Below are 20,650 nucleotides of genomic sequence, written 5' to 3' on the forward strand. Positions count from 1 at the left end.
ATTGAAACTTTTTATAACTAAGTAAATTGTGCTATCCTGGATTAGATTAATCTCTGCCCTTTGCACAAAAAGCTTTCTGAATATTTTTGCTTTCTGGGACTTTGGTGTACTCAGAATCCTGAGTTATAAAAGAAGTTCAAGGCAGCTTTGCAAAAGTTTACTGCTTTAGTTTATCGTACATTTTCTTTGCTTTCCAAGGACGTAATGATAATTAAAAATATCAAATTTTGTCTCCATTCGTGAGCAATCAAGAGACAACTGAATTTAAAGCAATTGCAACTGATATTTTCTTAATTTTTTTGCATGAATCTGAGTCATATGGTGTCATAATGAAAAGTGCTCTCATTTTTCGAGAATTTGACTTCGCTGCTTGATTGATGCAGTCATTTTCAGTTTCCTTGTTATATTCACCTGCTTGCGTCTGTAGCCCTGTTTCTATTTGCTCTCGAAAGCAATTATTAGCCTTCTTTTCTGATGTACTTAAATTGTATGGAACTTCATTTGAAAACCAAGCCTACGAACAATTTGCCGCAGAGTTGGTTTAAGCTGACAGAACTCTAATAAAGTGATCTGAAGATGAGATTTTTTTGAAACTTTTTGAAATGTTTCATTACGAAGTGGTCAAGCACGAATTTAAGATTACGTCGTATGTGACGAAGTCATCTATTGTAATAGATTGTTAATGTTCACCTCCAAATATGATGGAGGTAGATTGGCCAAGTCCTTCACTTGGACACGTTTGGACTTTCCATCTCCAGATTTTGCGCTCCCAGTTGGTCGGCACTTGCAGCACATGTCATCACCTCGGGGCTTTCAGCTGTAAGTGCCGCAGCTCTTTTGAGTATGGGGGAGATGAATCGTTCGTTCGTGTTTGAGTGTTGGAGTGGGTTTTTTATAGGTAATTTGGGAGTATAAAATGTGATCTCGAAGGCTGCGATTGTTTTCGAAAAATTAGGATTTAATTCTCATCCGCTCTTCGTTTTACCGCACCTTAAACATGTAGATTAATTTATTATATGAGTTGCGCTCTGCCAACATGTAGAAGTTCGTTATCTGTACAAGTCTTAGCGGTACTTAAATATGCAAGATAGCTCAGCCAATTAAGTCTTTAATCAAAAAATTGGTGTTTCTTGGGGTAATATACTAAACCAAAGCATGGCTTACAGAGGAGCATGGCTTACAGCCAGAGCTGGTTCGAAAATTTAAACCTATTTTTTAAAATGATTTTCTTGCGATGCTTTTGCGGGCCTGCTAGTTCCATGGAATTCCAAATTCTACGCTGTACGGGTTTTTTAATGATACCACTCACAAATCTCTACGATGAATATTTCGATCGGTCAAAATTGTCTGAACAAAAGAAACCCAGTTGAGTATATAGTATATAGTTCCTCGCCTTTCAAGAGGGGTCGGAACAATAAACTGGTAAGCTTGATGGCGTTAAGTTGTCTGAGAGACTTACTAGTCTCTAAGCATGAGATTCGTAAAACTACTGAGGTGCCTGAAATTCAGGGTTTTAAAGGCAATTCATTGGATTTTATAGTCGTTCTCGTAGATCAAAATCATTCACGCAACCATGTTTAAACCTCACAGTCGATGAGTATAAAACATATATGTCGGTGACATAAAAGCATTTCAAACGTTAAATAGGATTTTGTGAACAAAGATGCTGTTCGTGAGGCTAGAAAAATGCTAAATGAAAAATGCGACTGAAGACTCACAAAAAAGCATTTAACCTTACATCGCACCAATTTTGAAAACATAAAAAACATATTTTATAGAACTAGTTTAGAAAAAGTCAACATTAATAAATACATGTTCAATAGCGGTTTACACTAAGCTTAAAGAGGAAACATACACCACTTGTGAAAATCTCCGAGGAACCAAGTAACAAAAAGATAAATTTGGAAACGTAAAAATTTACCTATGTTTTTGTTAGTAGTGTGTATATTTTACTGGCAGCGGTAAGAGAGGAGAGATTATGAAAAATTCGATATTCAATTTTGATAAAATTTTGATATCAATAACAAAAAACACAAATCACAGTTTTAACTATATTTTTCATTACGTTAAAACAAAAAGAGCCACTTACTGGTTATAAGTTGTATCTCCACTGAATAAAATAAAGTGAGTATGTGCAATGAATTTTCACGCATAAAGTTATTTATCAGTCATAAATTTTATTTTGTAATAAAAAATTCATTGCACACGCACACTTTATTTTATTCAATGGAGATAGAAATTATAACCAGTATGTACTTCCTTTTTGTTTTTGTTTTAACGTTCTGGAAAAATATCGCTAAAACTGTGATTTTAGAACATTTTGTTATTGATATCGAATTTGTATCAAAAATGAACATATATTTTTTCATAATCTGTACACTCCAGACGCCAGCTTAGATTATTTTTTGTTGTTTTTAAGGTCCAAATTAAAAGATATTTTCCTGTCAAATGATGGATTTTTCTACCGTGCTGATTAAGTTTACTTGGAGTTCAGCGTTTTTGCTATCACCTTTGCCGTTTTAGGACACATCATTATAAGGATGTGCAATTTATATTCCAGACATACAGTATGCAAAATTGTTGAAACACCTTTTTAGTTTTCATGGAAAATTGTGCTGGATGCAGCACACCTCCTAGTGAAATCAGTCTTGAATTTAAACTCTACTTCAGGGCTTGGCCATTGCAGATGACTCGCTTATGGACAGGGTGTTGAAAGCAGATTATCCAAAAACTGAGTTCACTAACTTGTCTGGGGATGGATTACGTCTGCTGTCGCCCGATGGCTACAAGTTCTATGTCACAAACGCGTCGACCTTTTTAAAAAATAAAGACGCCGGTAGGATATGTTGAAATTTGGGTTCGCGGTGAATGCACTCAACCAAAAGTTTTCATAAAGAAAGTAGAACCAGAAAAAGCATCCAGAAAGTTTGTCAGAAATCTCAGTAAAAATCAGCCATCAAAATTTGAGTTTTTTCTACAAATGTTACGAAGCATGTCTACCGCTGATTGTTAATCCTTCTTGGACAAAAACTTCTTCGATCATTTTATTCTAGATGACGCCGCATGGTTTGGTCTTGAATAAAACATTTTTCGTAAATTCCTCGTTTTCAAGCAACTTTTTGATTTTTCAGGTGCTGTTAAAACGTGTAGTCTTGCTGTTAGCAGCCTCGAGAACAGTCTGAAGTACTGGAAGGACTTTCTGCAAATGACGCCAGTGCCCGGGTCTGATAACCGAGAAGCCCTTCTCACTTACTCTCAAGAGTCACAATGTTATCTCAGACTAGTTCAGATGGAGGAGGGGGAGTCTGTTGAACATGCTACTGCTTATGGCCGGATTGCTTTCTCTGTTCCTGAGGACCAGGTAGACAGTTATTTATTTTTTTTTCACTTCTTTCTAAATAGTGCTCTACTTTAACCGATAATTAAGACATTTGAAGCCAAACCTCTCAATAAACTTATTGCGACCTTGAAAGAGTTTGAGATCAGGATTCGTAGTTTCTTGGATGGGTGCTGATTGGAACGTCGAGAAAAGTTTTTTTCACGCTATTTTTTTGATATTTCCTTTTTTTAAATGGTCTTCTCCTGGCATTTTTGTCGCTGGATTGCTGCTATGAGTCTCTTGGTGTTTTTGTCGCTGGATTGCTGCTTTTTCATTCTTGCGCAATATTGAACAGTAGAAACTGTGATACAATCGAAAAGAAATTCTGCTATTTCTTTCGCGGAAATTCTCCAATTTATTTTGTTAATAAACTATTTTGGTACTGTGCATCTTTTATGCTGACTGATTTCTTGATTTTTAGTTTGAATCTAGTGACGTCAGTTAGTTGTCAGGTTTCTACTTCGACTCTTGTTAGGAATTCTTTCGGCTGTTTTTTCAATTGTCTTTACATTTCGTTCACGTCTTTCCTTTTTACACAAATAACGACTTATGCTAATGTAGGGAATACGGTCAAAAGAGAAAAAAAGAAGAGAGTTAAACTGATAAAGCAGAGGCTTGAAGACAGTCCATAAGATGTAATGACGCAGCTTTTTGTATGCCACGCTAGAAAAGTTGATTTGTAGCGGAGTTGGGTGCAACGGTGACGGCCTGGCTGCGGTTCTGGATATAGTAGGGTCGAGTCCTCGAAGCTCTTAACTATTTTAGCAGATAATGGTGTTTTTCTTTCCTTTACCCGTTTCAATCCCACCGTCGGTGAGTGGGGGTCAAGTGTGGCTATTGTCCGCTAATCTGTCGGCTATGCTCTACTTTAAAGAGTTGATATGTGTAGCTATTGTTATCCTAGTTATTTTTGGTTATCAGGTAGAGCCGATGGAGGTGAAATCGAAAGAGAACAACTACACAGTATTGACCCCCTTTGTTAGTTTGGACACTCCAGGAAAAGCCACAGTCAGAGTCGTCATTTTAGCTGATCCAGTAAGTAAAACCACTTCAAAATATCACTTTGAGATTTCTTGTTTTAAGTGTCTGTTCAATGTTGGAAATAACAACTAGCTTAGCCAAAAGGATTGACTGAGCAAAACATTGACTTCAAAACCGCGAAGTCACAAAACAGATTAGTTGGTCCAATGTCGATTTTTCAAGCTAGTTCTAGTTCAGCGAAAACATGGCTTTAGAATCATAGCGACCAAAGATTGTAATTAGCGACATCTTGATTTTACAGAACTCTGCCTGTTTTTTTTGCAATCTTGTTTATCTAATTAAATTTTCCTATTTGAAGCATGTTACACAACTACCTAATTAAATTTGTTAAAAGTAATCATTGAATAAATAAGTGGTATGTTTTTCAGGATGGGCACGAGATTTGCTTTGTGGGTGATGAGGGTTTCCGAGATCTCTCTCAAGTACAGTCAGATGCTGACAAATGTATTAATGAGGCCATGGACAAAGACAAGTCGGATGAGTGGATCAAACGAATGGCAGCTATGGATGCTAAATAGGATCATTCACTCGTAAACTGCAACTGGGCGGGGGGGGGTTTACTTGAAACACGGAAGTTCAATGCCAGATTTTTCTATATACAGTGTCAGATTTCGAAATTGCAAGTTCGTGTTTCTATCAAGTTTACGTGGCTCTTTCTCAAGTCACTTTGAAATTCTGGCTTTGTTGAACCGGTGCGCGGTTCTTAACTAATGCCAGGTTTTCTCACTGACTTCACATCATAGTCACGTAGCCTATACCTGCGAGTTTTGGCGTAACATACTTCATTTTAGAGCAGTAGCTTTCTGCGTTTGTTCCCTGTTGGTGCTACACGTGATTATTTTCATCGTGAAATGCAACTGTAGAGCCAGCTTAAATATGTCAACAAGCTTATTAGTGGCTAAGATAAGTCAGCGCTTAATTTTACTTAAAAAGCTGTTTTATACTTAATTGTCTGAAATTATTGTTAATTTACGGTTAATATTAGACGTCTTATAGCAGGAAATTAGGCTATGAAGGTATCAAGTTGATTAATTAATAGCTGCCTCAGCTTCTCAGCCGGCTATTATAGCGCTGTTATCTTTTGAGACTCAAAGAGGCTTTATGGTTTTCTGTTTTTTAAGTGAGCGAGAAAGAAAACCGGAAGTTCAGGGAGTGAATAAAGTTGTTACAGTGAACAAATTCCAAGAGTGGAGAAGAGAGAGAGAGAGAGAGAGAGAGAGAGAGAGAGAGAGAGAGAGAGAGGTTCTTTTGTTCATACCTTCTTTTGAAACAGAGCGAGAAATGTAGGTGTGAAAAAGTTTTCGATAAGCGAGCAATTTTTTTGTGTTCACGTGCTTTTTCAAGCGTTTTTAATAGCCGCACAGCGATAGCTGGGGCTATTATTGGCCTTCTCTTGTTTTTTACAATTCAAAGAATTTGATTACAATTCAAAAAATTTGAATTGTATTGGGGCGCTGTCTTTTTTTAAGATTTGTTCACACATTTTCATGATTTTTGAAAACAAATTGGAGTAGTGATTTTGGTCACGCCGAAACAGGAAGTGGAGCGAAAAAGCGAGTGCTTTTGTGGCGTGAAATTTTTTCGCTTTAAATTTAAAGTAGATTGAGAAAACGGTGTTTGAACAAAAATTCGCTTTCTCGCTAGTGGTTTTTTGTTCACATGCGGCAATTTCACTTTGATTTTTACTGTTTTTTCGATTTTTTGGATCGGATTTTTTCTAAGTCGTTTTCCCAATCCATTCATAGTCCGTTCAAGGTCTAGTTTTCTGTTTAGTCATTGAAAATTCTTTCAATTGTACGTCAGGACTTGTCCTGTTATGTTTTTTTTTTATTTCGTCGTCACGATTTTTGTTACGACCATATGACGTCACAACCACTTCAAATCTGCTTTTTGCTCATTCGTTCATACAATTTCAACTGAAATGCGTATATTACGTCATTTTTCGCTCTTAGTGAAGCGAGTTTTTTGTTGATTCGCGTGATTAAATTTTTGGTCACACTTGACTTATCTCACTCTCAAAAATGACTTCCTCACATTGAAATTGACTTTTATTTTCTTTAATTCAAAGAGATAAGGTCAAATGGTTGTGTGTCACTCTAAGTGAAGGTTATTTGAGAGCAGCTAATAGAAGCAGCAAAAACTTATACAGATTTTTAATCGAAATATTATATCAGCCTTCAATGGAAAAAAAATTTGGTATGTCTTTTTACTGATTTTTTTGAGACTGCAGATCTACGAAGCTATTGCGGCTATTTTCTGGCAGTCTGCCAGCTATGTTTTGCTATTTTTTTGTTGTCTAAGAGGCTATTTCAGACTACAGTTATAGTTTAGGGTTGTTTTGATAGCGTTTCGATTATTTTGGTAATTAAAGGGAGTTTTACGCTAATTTGAAGGGTTTTGAACTAAATCTCCAGCATTAAGGCTATTTTAGCGATTTCTTGCCTATTATTGTACTGTATTGCTTTTACTTGTCACTGAATGTAAGTTTAATGCTCGTGGACAGTTTCTTTTACAAATTAGAAACAGGTGCTTTGGTACCAAGCAGTTTATTTCTCTGAATTTTGACAGAAAAAATTGCGAAAGAGATGTTTTTGTGCTTTTTTCGGCTTGTAAAATGTGTATGAGCGATTAAATTGTCGCGATTACTTGAAATCTTGTTTTCCTTTTTGGTATTTGTACAAATTGCAAAATTAATTGAATTTTTGTTTTTGTAGCTTAAATTACTCTTTACTTAAATTTTGTTTTGTTTTTAAATCAAATTAAGATATTCTTCTTTATCTCTTCTTTATTGTTCACTGCGATCAGACACTAAAAATTTGACAGGTTGTTTTTTGTCGAATTTATATTCAAGTCTTTTCCGGAATTCTTCCGGCTATGTTCTTTTACTTCGTCGCACTAATTTTTTTTGTCGCTTTACCTTAGTTCACAGTTTGTTCAACATATTGCGTGAAATATTTTTGACTTCTCTATGCTAGCTTTTAGACAGCGGTTGCTCAGCAAAGCAATTCAAAATGAATAGAGTCAGTATCAATAAACGAAATCAGAAACAGAAACCGGATAAAGCCCATAAGGGCCGTTACTCGAAATTTGTTCTTCGTTACTATCTCTAATGCTTATTAGTATTGATACTAGCCCCTTTGTTGTCTCACTACGAAACAGTAGTATGTTCATCTCCAAAATGACATCAAAATAGTTCGTACTTCAAAATTGTTTGTGTACAAAAATCATTTTTTTCATTAGTTTTTTCTCTTCTTTCAATCTCATTCTTGGTTACGGGAATCAACGGCGGCTATTTTCCGGCAATCTGCTGGGTACGTTTAAGTTATCAAGGTTTTAAGTTGATTCTTTCATTTTTTTTGCCAAAGCTTCCTGACACAATTGGTTTCCGCTCAACTATTTTGCTCCTTTAGGTGCTCATTTGAAATCGATACGTACCTGTAAGTTTTAAAACGCTTCAGCTCTGTAATGCCAGTTTTTCCTATGTGTAGTGCCAGATCTGAAACTTGGTTATTGTTTTAAATAGGATTATGAGACTTCTGCTAAGGTCACTTCATCAAAGTCACGTAACCTATATGTTGTTTTCCATAGTTTAATGCTTATCTCGCTCATCTCATCATACAATCTTCCCTTTAAATAAATGTGTCTTTTTTCGTTATTTCGATTCAAAAAGACTAATGTAAGTAAGTAAAGAGCTTAAGTTGTTTAGTGTCGAGTTGGCTAAAGGCAAAGTGAATTGATATTCTGAGGTAGTTCAGGAGTCCTCGGCTATTTGTTTTAGTTTCCAAAGAAAGTAACGGTGAAGAAAGCGAGTTCGTCGTTTAGGGCTCTGAACGCATACCTGAGACATTGTCCGCAGATCATGTAGCTCATTTGAAGCGGCAAATTGCACATTATCTCCAAATTGATGATACAAAGATGAAAATGGGAAATTAGTAGTTTCAATCGGGAGTTAAAGAGTGGTCTTTCTTGGACATCAATAAAACTATTAGTGCGTGATGCAGTTGAGTATACCTGTTTTACAGAAAAATTCTTCAATCTTACCATGTTTATTACTGAGTTTGAGTTTTCCTTAATTTCAACTAAGCTTAGAATTGGTATGTGAAAACAATCGACATCAATTAAGAACCATATATAAAAATATCAAATTGTGCACAAAAAAGAATGTCAATTCTCATACAAATTTTATCGACAGTAGGGCTGTCAGTAGTGACTCGTGAAGAATGCACGTGAAAGCCACTTCAAAATTCTGGAGTATACACCGCAACCCCAACGCGGCTCTCGATTGTTCTTCGGTACTAACTGGATTTTTATTTTTAAATACAGTTTTAGCTTGCTACTGACTCCAAAAATAGCGAAAAAGGAAGCGTTTTCAATAATTAGAAGAAATAGGTTTTAACTTTTGATACCAAATTTTGCATTATTGTTCATTTTTTTCCAAATATTTTTCAAACAAAACGGCAATTTTTTCGAAAACACTAAATTTTTGACTGACTTTTCCTGTTTAATACAAAAAAATGAAAGAAAACCAATGCATCAATGCAAACAGTGTCGTCATTGATGTTAAAGGAATAGAAAGGATTTCAAAATCAAAAATTTCAAAGCTCAATGTCTTTTTTTAAGGAAAGCTCACAAAAACATTAAAAACAAGAGTTATTGCTAAAAGATAGCGAAATCAAAATCATTTTATTGCATATAAACGTTTTACAAGATATTGAAAAAATGCAGGTTTTCCAGAGAAGAAAAAACTTAAATATTTTTACTCCCAAATCTGAACTAACTAACAAATTTTTGACATTTTGTTACGAATAAACATATCAACTTCGTCAATGTAAATTTGATATAAGCTCCCAAAAAATTACGAAGTTGTAAACAACAACAGATTTCACAACTAATAAAAACAGTCCAAAACAAGGTACCGCACGATAACAAAAAATTAAACGTTTTCAGAGTCTAACAGAAAGAAATTCCTAAATGATAAAACACTTCGTTCCATATTATTTTTCAGCATCGCAAAAAGAAAACCGTTATGAAAACTTAGATCCATGTTCTTAGATACTCATCATGATATATTTAGTCGAATTTAACACCTGTTCTTTGAGGGAAATTATGGTAGCGAAAAGAACTCGTATGATCTTGAATACTCAGATGTCTTGTACTTATACAATTAAAATTATTTGAAAATAACATCACAGACAATCAGCTAATATTTTCTTGAATGCAATTTGTGTTTTCAGTTTTTTGAGTTCAAAGAGGCAATAGAGTTTTTTTGGTGAATTTTCTGACGAGAAACCTTACCTAAATAGATAGTTATTGAAGAATCCTGATAAAACCATATTTTATATTGTACGATTTACGGCCGATATTTTTAATTGTTTGAAAACCAAAGTAGCAAACAGTTGAACATCTTGTTTTTATTCCAGCCTTCAATTTTTATATAGGGGTTAAAAACTTATCTGATTCCCTTTTTTCTTTTACCGATATTTTGTTCAAACAACCTTTAAAAGAGATAGATTTGCAAAATATAAAATAATAGAATTAAAAAATCTTCAACCATTTTTGATGAGATATTTCTTTTTTGTTTTTTTGAGGTAAACGAAAGTTTCACTTTTTAATATTTTTTTGCCCCTTCATTCTTCCCATAGGTTTTAAAGTTTTTCAATTAAACGAAAAAATTTGCTATTATTTGGGTATCTAACAAAAGAAACGTATAACCATTAAGAGCCGTCTTAAGGAGAATAAAGGGATTTGGCAGAAAACGGGAATAGTTTAAAATGGGTAAAGCAGTTTCGATTATGGCGTTTTTCTACGAAGTAACTATCTTAACAATCAGACTAAAACGTTTTCAATTTGCTTCAATTTTGATAAAAGCTTTCAACTCCATTAAATGTGGCATGGTTGTCAGGGTTCAATTTCAAAAAGGTATCACGCTTCAATACTAATGAAAAAAATTTTATAAGAAGGTTTCTAACAAAAGAAAACATTGAAATTACATTTCAAACGGTTATTTGCGAAGGATCCAGATTCCAGGAGAAAACAATGTTAGAGAAAAGATGTTAATTAAACTTAAGGCAGCTTGAGGATTATATACTTTTTGTTTGCTACAAACTTTTTGCAGTGTTTGCTTTTTGGCTCAAATCTTCAATAAATGTGTTCCATTTTTTTGTTTCTAAAATAAAATTGAGGTCACAATTTTTCTCAAACAAAAATCCGATGTGACCGTTAATGCGTCTAAGTTGCACAAAAGAATTATTTTAACACTTTAAATTTGTCAGTTTGCGGATTTTGAGGATGCTTTCAATTCAAATAAATAAGATCTGGGGACACATTGATTTTTTTTTAAATTTATTAAAAACTAGTTAGTAGTGGATAAAACAGGGGTTCCAGCCACCAGCCAGCTTGGGCTCATCACCCCTCGCAAACTCGGGAAATGGGCCAAGCCGTCTGCTGACTGGAACCCCTGTTTTATCCACTACCTTAAGCAAAACTTTACACAATACGCGCTTACTTTGCTCAATCTACAAATAGTTCAAAAAATGATGAAAAGGAAAAGTGCATGTCATGCTAAAATGGCCGCCTCCATTAACAGAAATGACCATCGCCATTAGCAGAATGATATTAAACGAGTGAAAATATCGAAAATGAGACATATTTAAATATTAGCTTGCAATTTTATTTAATTTTTAATAGATTATACAAAGCATTCTATTCAATAGAAGGATTTAATTATTGTTTTACTTTAATACAGGTAATTAATTGGGTAATAATAACTAATTTTAAGTTAAAAATCATGTCCAAAAATTCTAGAAAAAGAACGTTCTAGAATAATTCTCCATGAGTGGACCTTTTTTCTCCACGGCACTTTTTGGGTATTCATCGTGACTTCCACTTCTCTACAAAAACAAGCAAAAATTTTATATAGTTCTCATCATTTGATGAACAAATGTATACCAATGGCGAAACGAACAAACAAACAAACAAAAACAGAACTCTACTAGTTAGTAAGAATATTTCTAACAATGTTCTTAGCAGAGCTCAAGAAGGATAGTCAGCTTCAATCTAGGTGCATGACAGGATTACAGTTTTCCTAAATGATAAAAAAAATCATTGGTTATTGAGAAATATATTTATTATTAATATTGATATCCTCTAATACTAACATCCCCCTACAAAAAAATTTTTTTTTGCTCGAATTTTGTTGTTAATTCAATTTATAAACCGAATTTAGGAATTCCCGTTCCTACAAACTGTAGTCCTATAAATTGGCTATAACTATGCAAAGTTTCAACCTGCCACATTTAGCAGTTGTTAAACAGGTGGTTTTACAAGATTGAAAAACTAATAGCAATAATAAAATTTTTTCTAACTTTAACATTTGGAAGTCTCTCTATTGATTTCAATAACTTCAATATCGAACTAGACTTATGCTTAGGCTTCACTGAAGCCATCAAGATTAACTGACTATTCCTATGCGAAAATTTTGTTAAATATTCTTAGCAATAATAAAATTTTTTCTAACTTTAACATTTGGAAGTCTCTCTATTGATTTCAATAACTTCAATATCGAACTAGACTTATGCTTAGGCTTCACTGAAGCCATCAAGATTAACTGACTATTCCTATGCGAAAATTTTGTTAAATATTCTTAACAGACAACAGATTGAATCCTAACCAATTGTAAAGAATCTGATGCAATTTAGTAATGAATTTCGCCTTTTCTTCCGAATAAGACTTCAAGTAGAAATTCTAGGACTTCAGTGCAAAATTCACAGCTGTTAATGATATTATGGCAAAGTCGGAAATTTCGCTTTATTATTCGCCAGATTCGGGGAGAAAAACTAAATATATTTTACTAAAGCTAGTATTACATATTCTTTCCAAAAGTCAAAATTATGCCTTATAACCCGCTCTCTTGTGCAAAGATACAATAGATATAAATCAAGTGGAACCCGCCAAAACTATCCGTGAAACGGCTTCGCCGGTCCGCGAAGGGATCCCTCCGTCCGTGGCACGCCAAACCGCTCCGCGGATATTATATTCATAAACATGCTCTCTGAACTGATTTCTAGTATGACCGAATCTATATCTGTTAAGATAGATGCACAGTCTGCATCTACCATTTCTAAACCTAAAGAAAGAAATATGCTTATAAATTTAACACATATTACACTCTAGATATTGGTCCGGATTAACATAAAATTTTTCTAAATGTTTGATATAATCTTTTACTTTAACTATATCCTTGCATATATAACAACAATTTTCTAACTCTTTGCAATCATTACAACAATCTTTCCAATGCTTATTTCTACACCTATCACTCTTCCTTTTTCATTTTCGAAAAAATATTTTTTCCAAAATTTTTCATAATAAAATACACCATGTCTCACTCAACTAACAGTAATATAAACTTCTGCGACTTCTGTGATTTATCCTTTGAAACAAAGAAGGATTTATACAGGCATCAATCATATGATTCTAAACATAAAGAATTGTTAGATAAAATATTTGGTTCTGATGATCTGCCAAACAGGTTTCCTGATGAAGCCCCAATACCTAAAAACTTGGAGAGAGTGTATGACTCAAAAGTAGAATATTATTAACTCAGACTTAAACCCAAAATTGAGAGTAAGCCTCAAACTGAGAGTATACCTTAAATTGAGAGTGAACCCCAAACTGAGATTAAATCTAAAGGGGCTTCGCCCTTGGTTCCCCAAACCGAGAGTATACCTAAAGATAACACCAAAGATATTATTAAAACTAAACCCGCTACTAAAGCTAAAACTAAAACCGAAGATGGGCCGGAGGCCATGCTGAGCCATAATATCTACAGCAGAATTAGGTTTGAATGTAAAGAATTTCTTGCAGAATTTAGAAATAAAATAGCCTTAGCTACTCACTCATATAGCCATAATCGCAAGTATCTAGAAAACACAGAATACTTCGATTTAAACTCTAGCCAGATCATGAAAGAATTTTATATTACTGATAAAGCTGGAAACTACATCGACGATATAGATGAAGCTGTTAATAATTCTTTAGATGACATTAAAAGCTGCTACCAGTTAAGAAAAGTTAAGAGTTTTAGATATAAGATCGCAACCGAGTGTGATTATAAGAAGAGAACCAAAGATGAAGTTAAAACTACTAAAATATTTTTCAACACTGACTATATTATTAATATAACAACATATGAAAATGGAGACTTCAAACAATGGCTAAACTTTGAAAAAAGAAATATATGAAGGTTATGGCTATGACTTTGAGTTTCTCGGATTAAGAAGTGTTCAGATAAATATTGAACCAACTAAAGCATCTATTGGTAGTTATATAGATTTACCTCCCGATCTTAAAAACTCTAAACCAATATTAAATATACGCAATTCCACATGCAATTGCTTGCAACTAACTATTAGTGCTTGGCTACATCCTGCCATGGACCATTCAACACGCGAAAGTAAATATGTGAATAATCTAATTATACCAAGACAAAAACATGAAGATGACTTCGGCTATATTTTAAGAATACAAAAATTGTACAATATTAATATTTGGATATACACATCTTGTGGTGATGGTAAAGTAGAATTGTTTCAATCGGTGGATGATTTTAAAAAAGACAGAAAGGATGAGAGAGAATTGGTTTGGGGCAATGGACAAAAAGAACACTGTGCTCTAATTAAAAACCTAGAAACCCTGTTAGATCGACCGCATAAAATGAATCATAAATTCTATTACTGTGATAGATGTAAATATTGGTTTAAATCTCAAATTAAATACGACAATCGCGTATGTAGTCACTCTTTCAAACCAGAGATTGTTTATCCTAAGAAAAACATATTAGTTTTATAAATGAACATAAGCGCCAGAATATAAAAAATATTAAAACTGCTGTTATAAAATGTTGCATTGTAAACGTCTCATCTAATTATTGCAAATATGTAATAGCTGAACATATTCCAATAGCCGTGGGTTACATCTGGCAAGGTAAATCAAAACAGTACTTTGGTTTGGACTGTATCAAAAGATTTGCTGGAGATCTATTAAAAATAGAAACAGAGAATAATTTCCAGCATAATGAAAAGATTGTATTTACAGAAGGAGATAAATTATATCATGAAACCAATAACACTCGCCACATTTGCAGCAAAACATGTATGAATGAAATAAGAAATCACTGCCATGAAATTGGTAAATATAGAGGACCAGCATGGAGAATGTGTAATCTAAGATACAAACAACAAAACTTCATTCCTGTAATATTCCATAATGGCTCCGGTTATGATTTCAATCTACTATATAGTGAACTTCTTAAACAGAATAATTATAAAAGAAAATTAGATAGCATACCACTAGCTGCTGGTAAGTCTAAGGTGTTTAGTATTGATTGTCTTAAATTCTTAGATAGTTATAACTTCTTAGCTATGCCTCTAGATCAAATGGCAAAGATATACGGGTATAAACCTAAAACACTATATCCATATGAATACTTTGGTTTAGATGACTTGGGCACCACGACGAAATCGTATAATAATCTTATAGGTAATCTAAATATAGAAGACTTCAAATCCTCACTATCTAATAAATTACCAACACAAGAAGAAGTCGATAACTTTAATAAAGACAACAATCTTAAAACTGATGAAGATCTAACTAAAGAGAATTTACAGAATGATGTGGAAATATTAGAATACTGCATTAATGAATATGTTAAATTAAGTATGGAAGAAATCGGTCTCAACCCTCTACACTATAAAAGTCTATCAGGTTATAGTTTTGATTGTTGGTTAATGTCAAGTGGTGTTACATTAGATACATTACAAGATAAACAAATGCTAGATGATTTTGTTGAAGCAAAGAGAGGTGGTATATGTGATATAATGGGTGATAGATATATTAATAATGCTAATTCTAATGCTAGTGATAATGTTAATGCTAATGTTAATGCTAATGCTAGTAGTAAAAACAGGACAATATGGTACATAGACGCAAAGAACCTATACGGCTATGTAATGATGCAGAAGCTACCTTATAAGGATTTCAAGTACCAGGGGACCTAATTCTAAGACTCTGACACATCTATAGATGTTATACTAAATACTCCAGATGATAGTGATCATGGTTACTATATAGTTTGTGATAATAATTATACTAATAGTTGTAAAGAGAGAACAGAACAGTTAGCTCTAATGCCATATAAAAAAGATAAAAAATAATGAATTAGGTTATAGAGATAGAGATGGAAGCAAGGCAAGATCAGAGAAATTAATTTTAGATCAAAACAACAAAACAAAATATATGGTTCCTTATAGGATGTTAAAGTTCTATGTTAAGTTGGGTGTATCATTAACTAAAATTCATAGATTAAATAAATTTAAACAAGATTACATAGGTAGAGACTATTTTCCAGAAAAAATACTAATAAATGAGCAACAGCTAAAACTGAAGCGGAAAAGAATGTAAGGAAATTATTGAACAACTCACTATATGGAAGAATGTGCATGAATATTCTACACTTCCTTAAAAGTAAGTTCTTACACGATGAAGAAAAGATAATGAAAAGTATATGTAATCCAACATTTAAAAAAATAACTAGATATAAGGATTATAGCCAAATTGAACAAATAAAGAAAAGAATAGAATATGATTCTCCAGTATATGTGGGTGTTACTACATTAGAATTAAGTAAATTATACATGTATGATGTATTGTATAATTTTCTTCAACCATCACTCAAAGATCTACAACTCCATTATTTGGATATTGAGTTTTGTAGTAAGCTTTAGCGAGGGTAATGTCGATAATGAACATATGGATCTGTCTAATTTAGAACATCCAATCAAAACTAATAATAAAATTCCAGGTTAATTCAAACATGAATTGGGAAGTAGAATAATAGAAGAGTTTATAGCCCAATCACCAAAGACATATAGCTTCAAAGATTATCCTAAGAATACTAAAGAGAAAGGAATAAAGAATTGTAATAATGCTAAACATAACGAGTATTATAACGCATTATGTATAATAAAGAAAGGGCTGTACAAGAATGTAGAATACAAAAAGTTGGTGATAAGATAACAACAAAAACAAGTAAGATTAGTGTAAACAAATTTGATGATAAAAGATTCTATGTAAATAATATTAAAAGCTATCCTCATGATGAAAATCTATATCTATTCAAAAGAGATCTAGTAAAAAATAATATTACTACTTTAGAGCTATTAATAAATTTAGGGTTAGATGTAAGTAAAGAGGCGCTGATAAATAAAATTCTAGAACTAACAACTAATGATGATAGAAAGTTAATTGAAGCCGCTATTAGATTATGTAATGATCTGTGAATATAAATACAAATATGAATATAATGATAAAAATGAATATGAATATGAATGAAAAACACTTAGTAGTTATTGTTCAATATTATAAAATAATTATTTTTTCTTTATATATAAAAATGACTAAGCTAGATAAACTCATAGAATTAAATAAACTAGAAAAACTAATCAGAAGAAATAGATTAGAAGAAAAATTAAAACCAGAACATTATGGTGACACAGAGGAAGTATTTGATCCTCTAACTAAAACACTAAATGCAAACAGTGTACAGAATCTAGCGTTAGGTGAACAAACATTAAGAGCAATAGATTGGCAAAATCAAGAGTTAGCTAAACAAACTAAGATGATAGAGCAAACTAGAAACGGGACATTAATGAAGCCCAGTTTGTCAAATGAAACCGTAGAGAAAACTCAAGATATGACACCAGTTTATGTTGATACAAAGACAACCAAAATTCTTCATAAAATGGGGCGCAAACTAATCCTCAGTTAAAATTAGAACTCGTAGATGTACCTACTAGGAGATATAAATTGAATGGTGTTAATATAACTCTAGGGCAGGGTGCATTTTTAGTTAAGGATAATATATGAGTTTTCAGACGGATTTACTAACTTTCTTACTAACCCACATGCATTATTTAATGGTGATATCGAAGAAGATGAAAACAAAATTGAAAGGTTTTTATTAGATATTAGATATGATGTAGGAAAAGGTGATAAGAAAAGCAGTAGAAATAGAACAATTAAATGCATACTAATAGGAAAAGATGGTGTATATGGTAAGGGTTTGACTAAAGATGAACTCAACAATCATGACAATCATAGCTACAAAACAGACCCAAATAATTTAGTAGAAAGACTAGAATTACTTATACTAGAAACAAAAGCTGGTCATGATGGATTATATAAAATGTTAAATATATCTAAACAGCTATTTTCTTCGAATATTATAAATCAAGAACATCTAGACAATTTTGTTTTTAATTATGGTAAATGAGCAAAGTTCCTGCTTCGCAGATGACTATATCCACAAGTAAACAAGACACAATTAAAACCAAACAACTACTAACCAAAGAATTGTTTAGTCCCCAGATCACAAAGTTTAGAAGAGAAAGAATAATACCATTAGATAAAGATGAAACATGGTCAGCTGATTTAATTGATTAATCTTCCTTAAGTAAATACAATAATAATCATAAATTTATATTAACAGTTATAGATATATTCACAAAATATGCTTGCGCTATTCCATTGAAGAATAAATCTGGTTTATCTGTATTTAATGGCTTTGAAATAGTGTTAGGTGATCATCCACAAAGTGGCTCTGAAAGTAGAAAACCAGAAAATTTTTGGGTAGACAGGGGTAGGGAGTTTTACAATAAAAGGTTTAAATATTTACTTAAAGAATATGAGACAGAACTATATTCTACGTACAATGATTTAAAGGCTGCATTTATAGAGAGAATTTACAGAACGCTATTACACATAATTAATGAACCAATGTTCATCAATGGTGATGGTAATTGGGTAAATATATTAAATGATGCAGTAATAACTTACAGCAATAACATTCACTCTATTATTAATATGACACCCGTTGATGCTTCTAATAATCCCGATAAGGTTAAATACTATGTTAATTCTACCAAAGCAATACCTAAGCGTAAAGTTGGTGATTATGTTAGAAATGCAGATAAACGCAATATCTTTTCTAAAAGTTACACTTCTAATTGGAATAGAAAATTTTTTAAAGTTAATGAAGTTTTAAAAACACAACCGGCAACATATAAGAGAGAAGATATCAATGGAGAGATAATAGGAGGTAAATAGTATGAACAGGAACTACTAAAATCCGAGTTTGACTTTCAATCTAATAATAAGGTTTTGGAATCATTAAATATTAACCTTCGGTTATCTGTGAAGCAGATTCCGTGTTATTCGAAGAAGTTACACTTATAAGCCAGCAGGCTGGATAGACCTCCAGTCAGCTACAAAATAGATAAATCTTTTTGTGAACAAATACAAAGATGACAAGAAATAGATTCAATCAGGCTAAACATCAATCAACATCAACATCAATGAACAACTTAACACTAAGTAAGGCTCATGGCTAATACCTAAAAGATAATGATAAAATTGACTTGAAAGATACTTATAAAATTACAAATGTACACCCTCTCATAGATCAAAAAGTTGTGAAACATCTCATTGTTAAAAACAGAGTATTGTGAAAATAACCTATTATCATCTAATAATAAAATAGATATTTTAAGTAAAAACATAACTGAACTAAGAAAAGGTAAATTTGAAGAAGTTACAATTGGGCAACAAAATGCACACATTTTTGTTTTACCATCATCAACAACCAATGGAGATACTGCATGGATTGATGGTGATACAGTTGAACTAGTTTCTCCTAACTCATCTAATATATCCACATTAGCCAATAAGTTGACTGAAATTGAAACTAATATTGTTTGTTTTGGCAATAAAGTTTCCGCTGATACCATTTCTAAATATAATGAATTAAAAGTGGAGTTTGATAGCAGTAAGTTTAATCAGTCAATTACTAATATTCAATTGCGTGATGCATGTGCTGATAGATGGAGAGGTTTAAGAGAAAACCATATATTAATGATGAAGATAGTTATAAAATTTATAATAGCTATATTACTAGAAAGTAAGCTAGTAAACAACAAAGAACAAGCAGGATTAGAGATGCATTATGATTTTAAACAAAAAGATATTGAAAGTTATTTTACTACTGAAAATGAGTCAACCATCAGCACCGAGTGGGAGAATATTATATCCGCGAAGCGGTTTCACCGATCCGGATCTATCATCTGTCGCAGAAAGATTGATTCGCGAAGCGACTGCTGTCAATGAACAGCAGATAATTGAAAAGATTCAAGCTAATAATAAAATTAATAACAACATTAACATTATAAAAGATATTAGAAATTATTTTGATACTGAAACTAATAACTATAATAAGAAGTTAAGTAGATATAAGAATTATATTAACGTAGCTGAGATAACAGAATTAGTTTGATCATCTATAGCAACAACTGGAACATCAACATCAGTTGCAATAACAGGTGTAGGATTATCTTATTCTATTCCAACAGCTTTTGCTACAGCAACTGTTTGTGATTAATTATCAAAAACAATTAATACCAAAATAAGAAATAAAATTATAAAGTATTCACAATTGGATAATTTAAGTGAACAGTTTAGTGAAAAGTTTAAAAAACTGTATGATAAATCAATGAATGATAATAAAATAGATACTGATGAATATAATGTATTAGTTAAGATATGTGAAGAATATAAAAAGAACAAAAAAACAAGCTCAGTGTTTTTTTAAACTAAAGTTAATAGTGTTTAGTTATAATAATATATTCAGTAATAAAAATATTAGTATTAATATTTACCGTTATATATATATATATATATATATATATATATATATATATATATATAGTCATAGATTTACAATTACACTTACACTTGCAATTACACTTACATTTATACTTACACTTACACTTAAACTTAGCCATAGTTATAGTCATACTCATAGTTTTAGTCATAGTCATAGTTATAGTTAAATTTAAACTCTAATCCTTAATCTCTAATATAATTAATCATCTTTTCTTTGTACCTAAGTATAACCCTCTACCTTTCTGTACTACTCTTATTCCTTCAACAGTAGTTGCAAATTTAATTAAATCAAGTGTAGCTACTAGAGCTTCTTTAGCGTTTCTAGTTGCAGCTGCACTCTCTCTTTTTTACTTGTTAATTCTAATGCTCTTTCTTTTTTTTTATCAACTTTCTTCCCAAAGATAACTGTTGCTTTACCAACACTTTTAAAGAAGTCTTTCAATCCTTCTGCTACTA

The 20,650-nt window shown here is 32.3% G+C and overlaps 2 protein-coding genes across 2 annotated transcripts in view; both read left to right on the forward strand.

Annotated features, from left to right (window-relative positions):
* The window catches only part of LOC142349092 (AP-5 complex subunit mu-1-like), a 49,496-nt gene extending 46,958 nt beyond the window's left edge, over nucleotides 1–2,538 (forward strand). The window contains exon 9 of the mRNA XM_075400505.1: nucleotides 2,524–2,538. Within this exon, the coding sequence (XP_075256620.1) occupies nucleotides 2,524–2,538 (15 nt within the window). The remainder of the gene's footprint in view (nucleotides 1–2,523) is intronic.
* A 121-nt stretch (nucleotides 2,539–2,659) lies between these two features.
* On the forward strand, nucleotides 2,660–5,404 carry LOC142350016 (glyoxalase domain-containing protein 4-like). Its single transcript, XM_075401911.1, has 4 exons — nucleotides 2,660–2,836; nucleotides 3,132–3,361; nucleotides 4,301–4,414; nucleotides 4,789–5,404. Exons 1-4 carry the CDS (start codon nucleotides 2,698–2,700, stop codon nucleotides 4,936–4,938), a joined length of 633 nt encoding a protein of 210 aa, XP_075258026.1. The 5' UTR covers nucleotides 2,660–2,697; the 3' UTR covers nucleotides 4,939–5,404.
* The last annotated feature ends 15,246 nt before the right edge of the window (nucleotides 5,405–20,650 follow it).

The sequence above is a fragment of the Convolutriloba macropyga genome, chromosome 11 (assembly GCF_964194025.1).
Source record: "Convolutriloba macropyga chromosome 11, txConMacr16.3, whole genome shotgun sequence".
NCBI classification, from domain to species: domain Eukaryota; kingdom Metazoa; phylum Xenacoelomorpha; order Acoela; family Convolutidae; genus Convolutriloba; species Convolutriloba macropyga.

Excerpts from the sequence above, each read along its gene's own strand:
- LOC142350016 (XM_075401911.1), top strand. The coding sequence starts at position 2,698 with ATGGACAGGGTGTTGAAAGCAGATTATCCAAAAACTGAGTTCACTAAC. Across the intron at positions 3,362-4,300 it reads TCTCTGTTCCTGAGGACCAG|GTAGAGCCGATGGAGGTGAA; the intron begins GTAGACAGTTAT and ends TTTGGTTATCAG. Across the intron at positions 4,415-4,788 it reads TCGTCATTTTAGCTGATCCA|GATGGGCACGAGATTTGCTT; the intron begins GTAAGTAAAACC and ends TATGTTTTTCAG.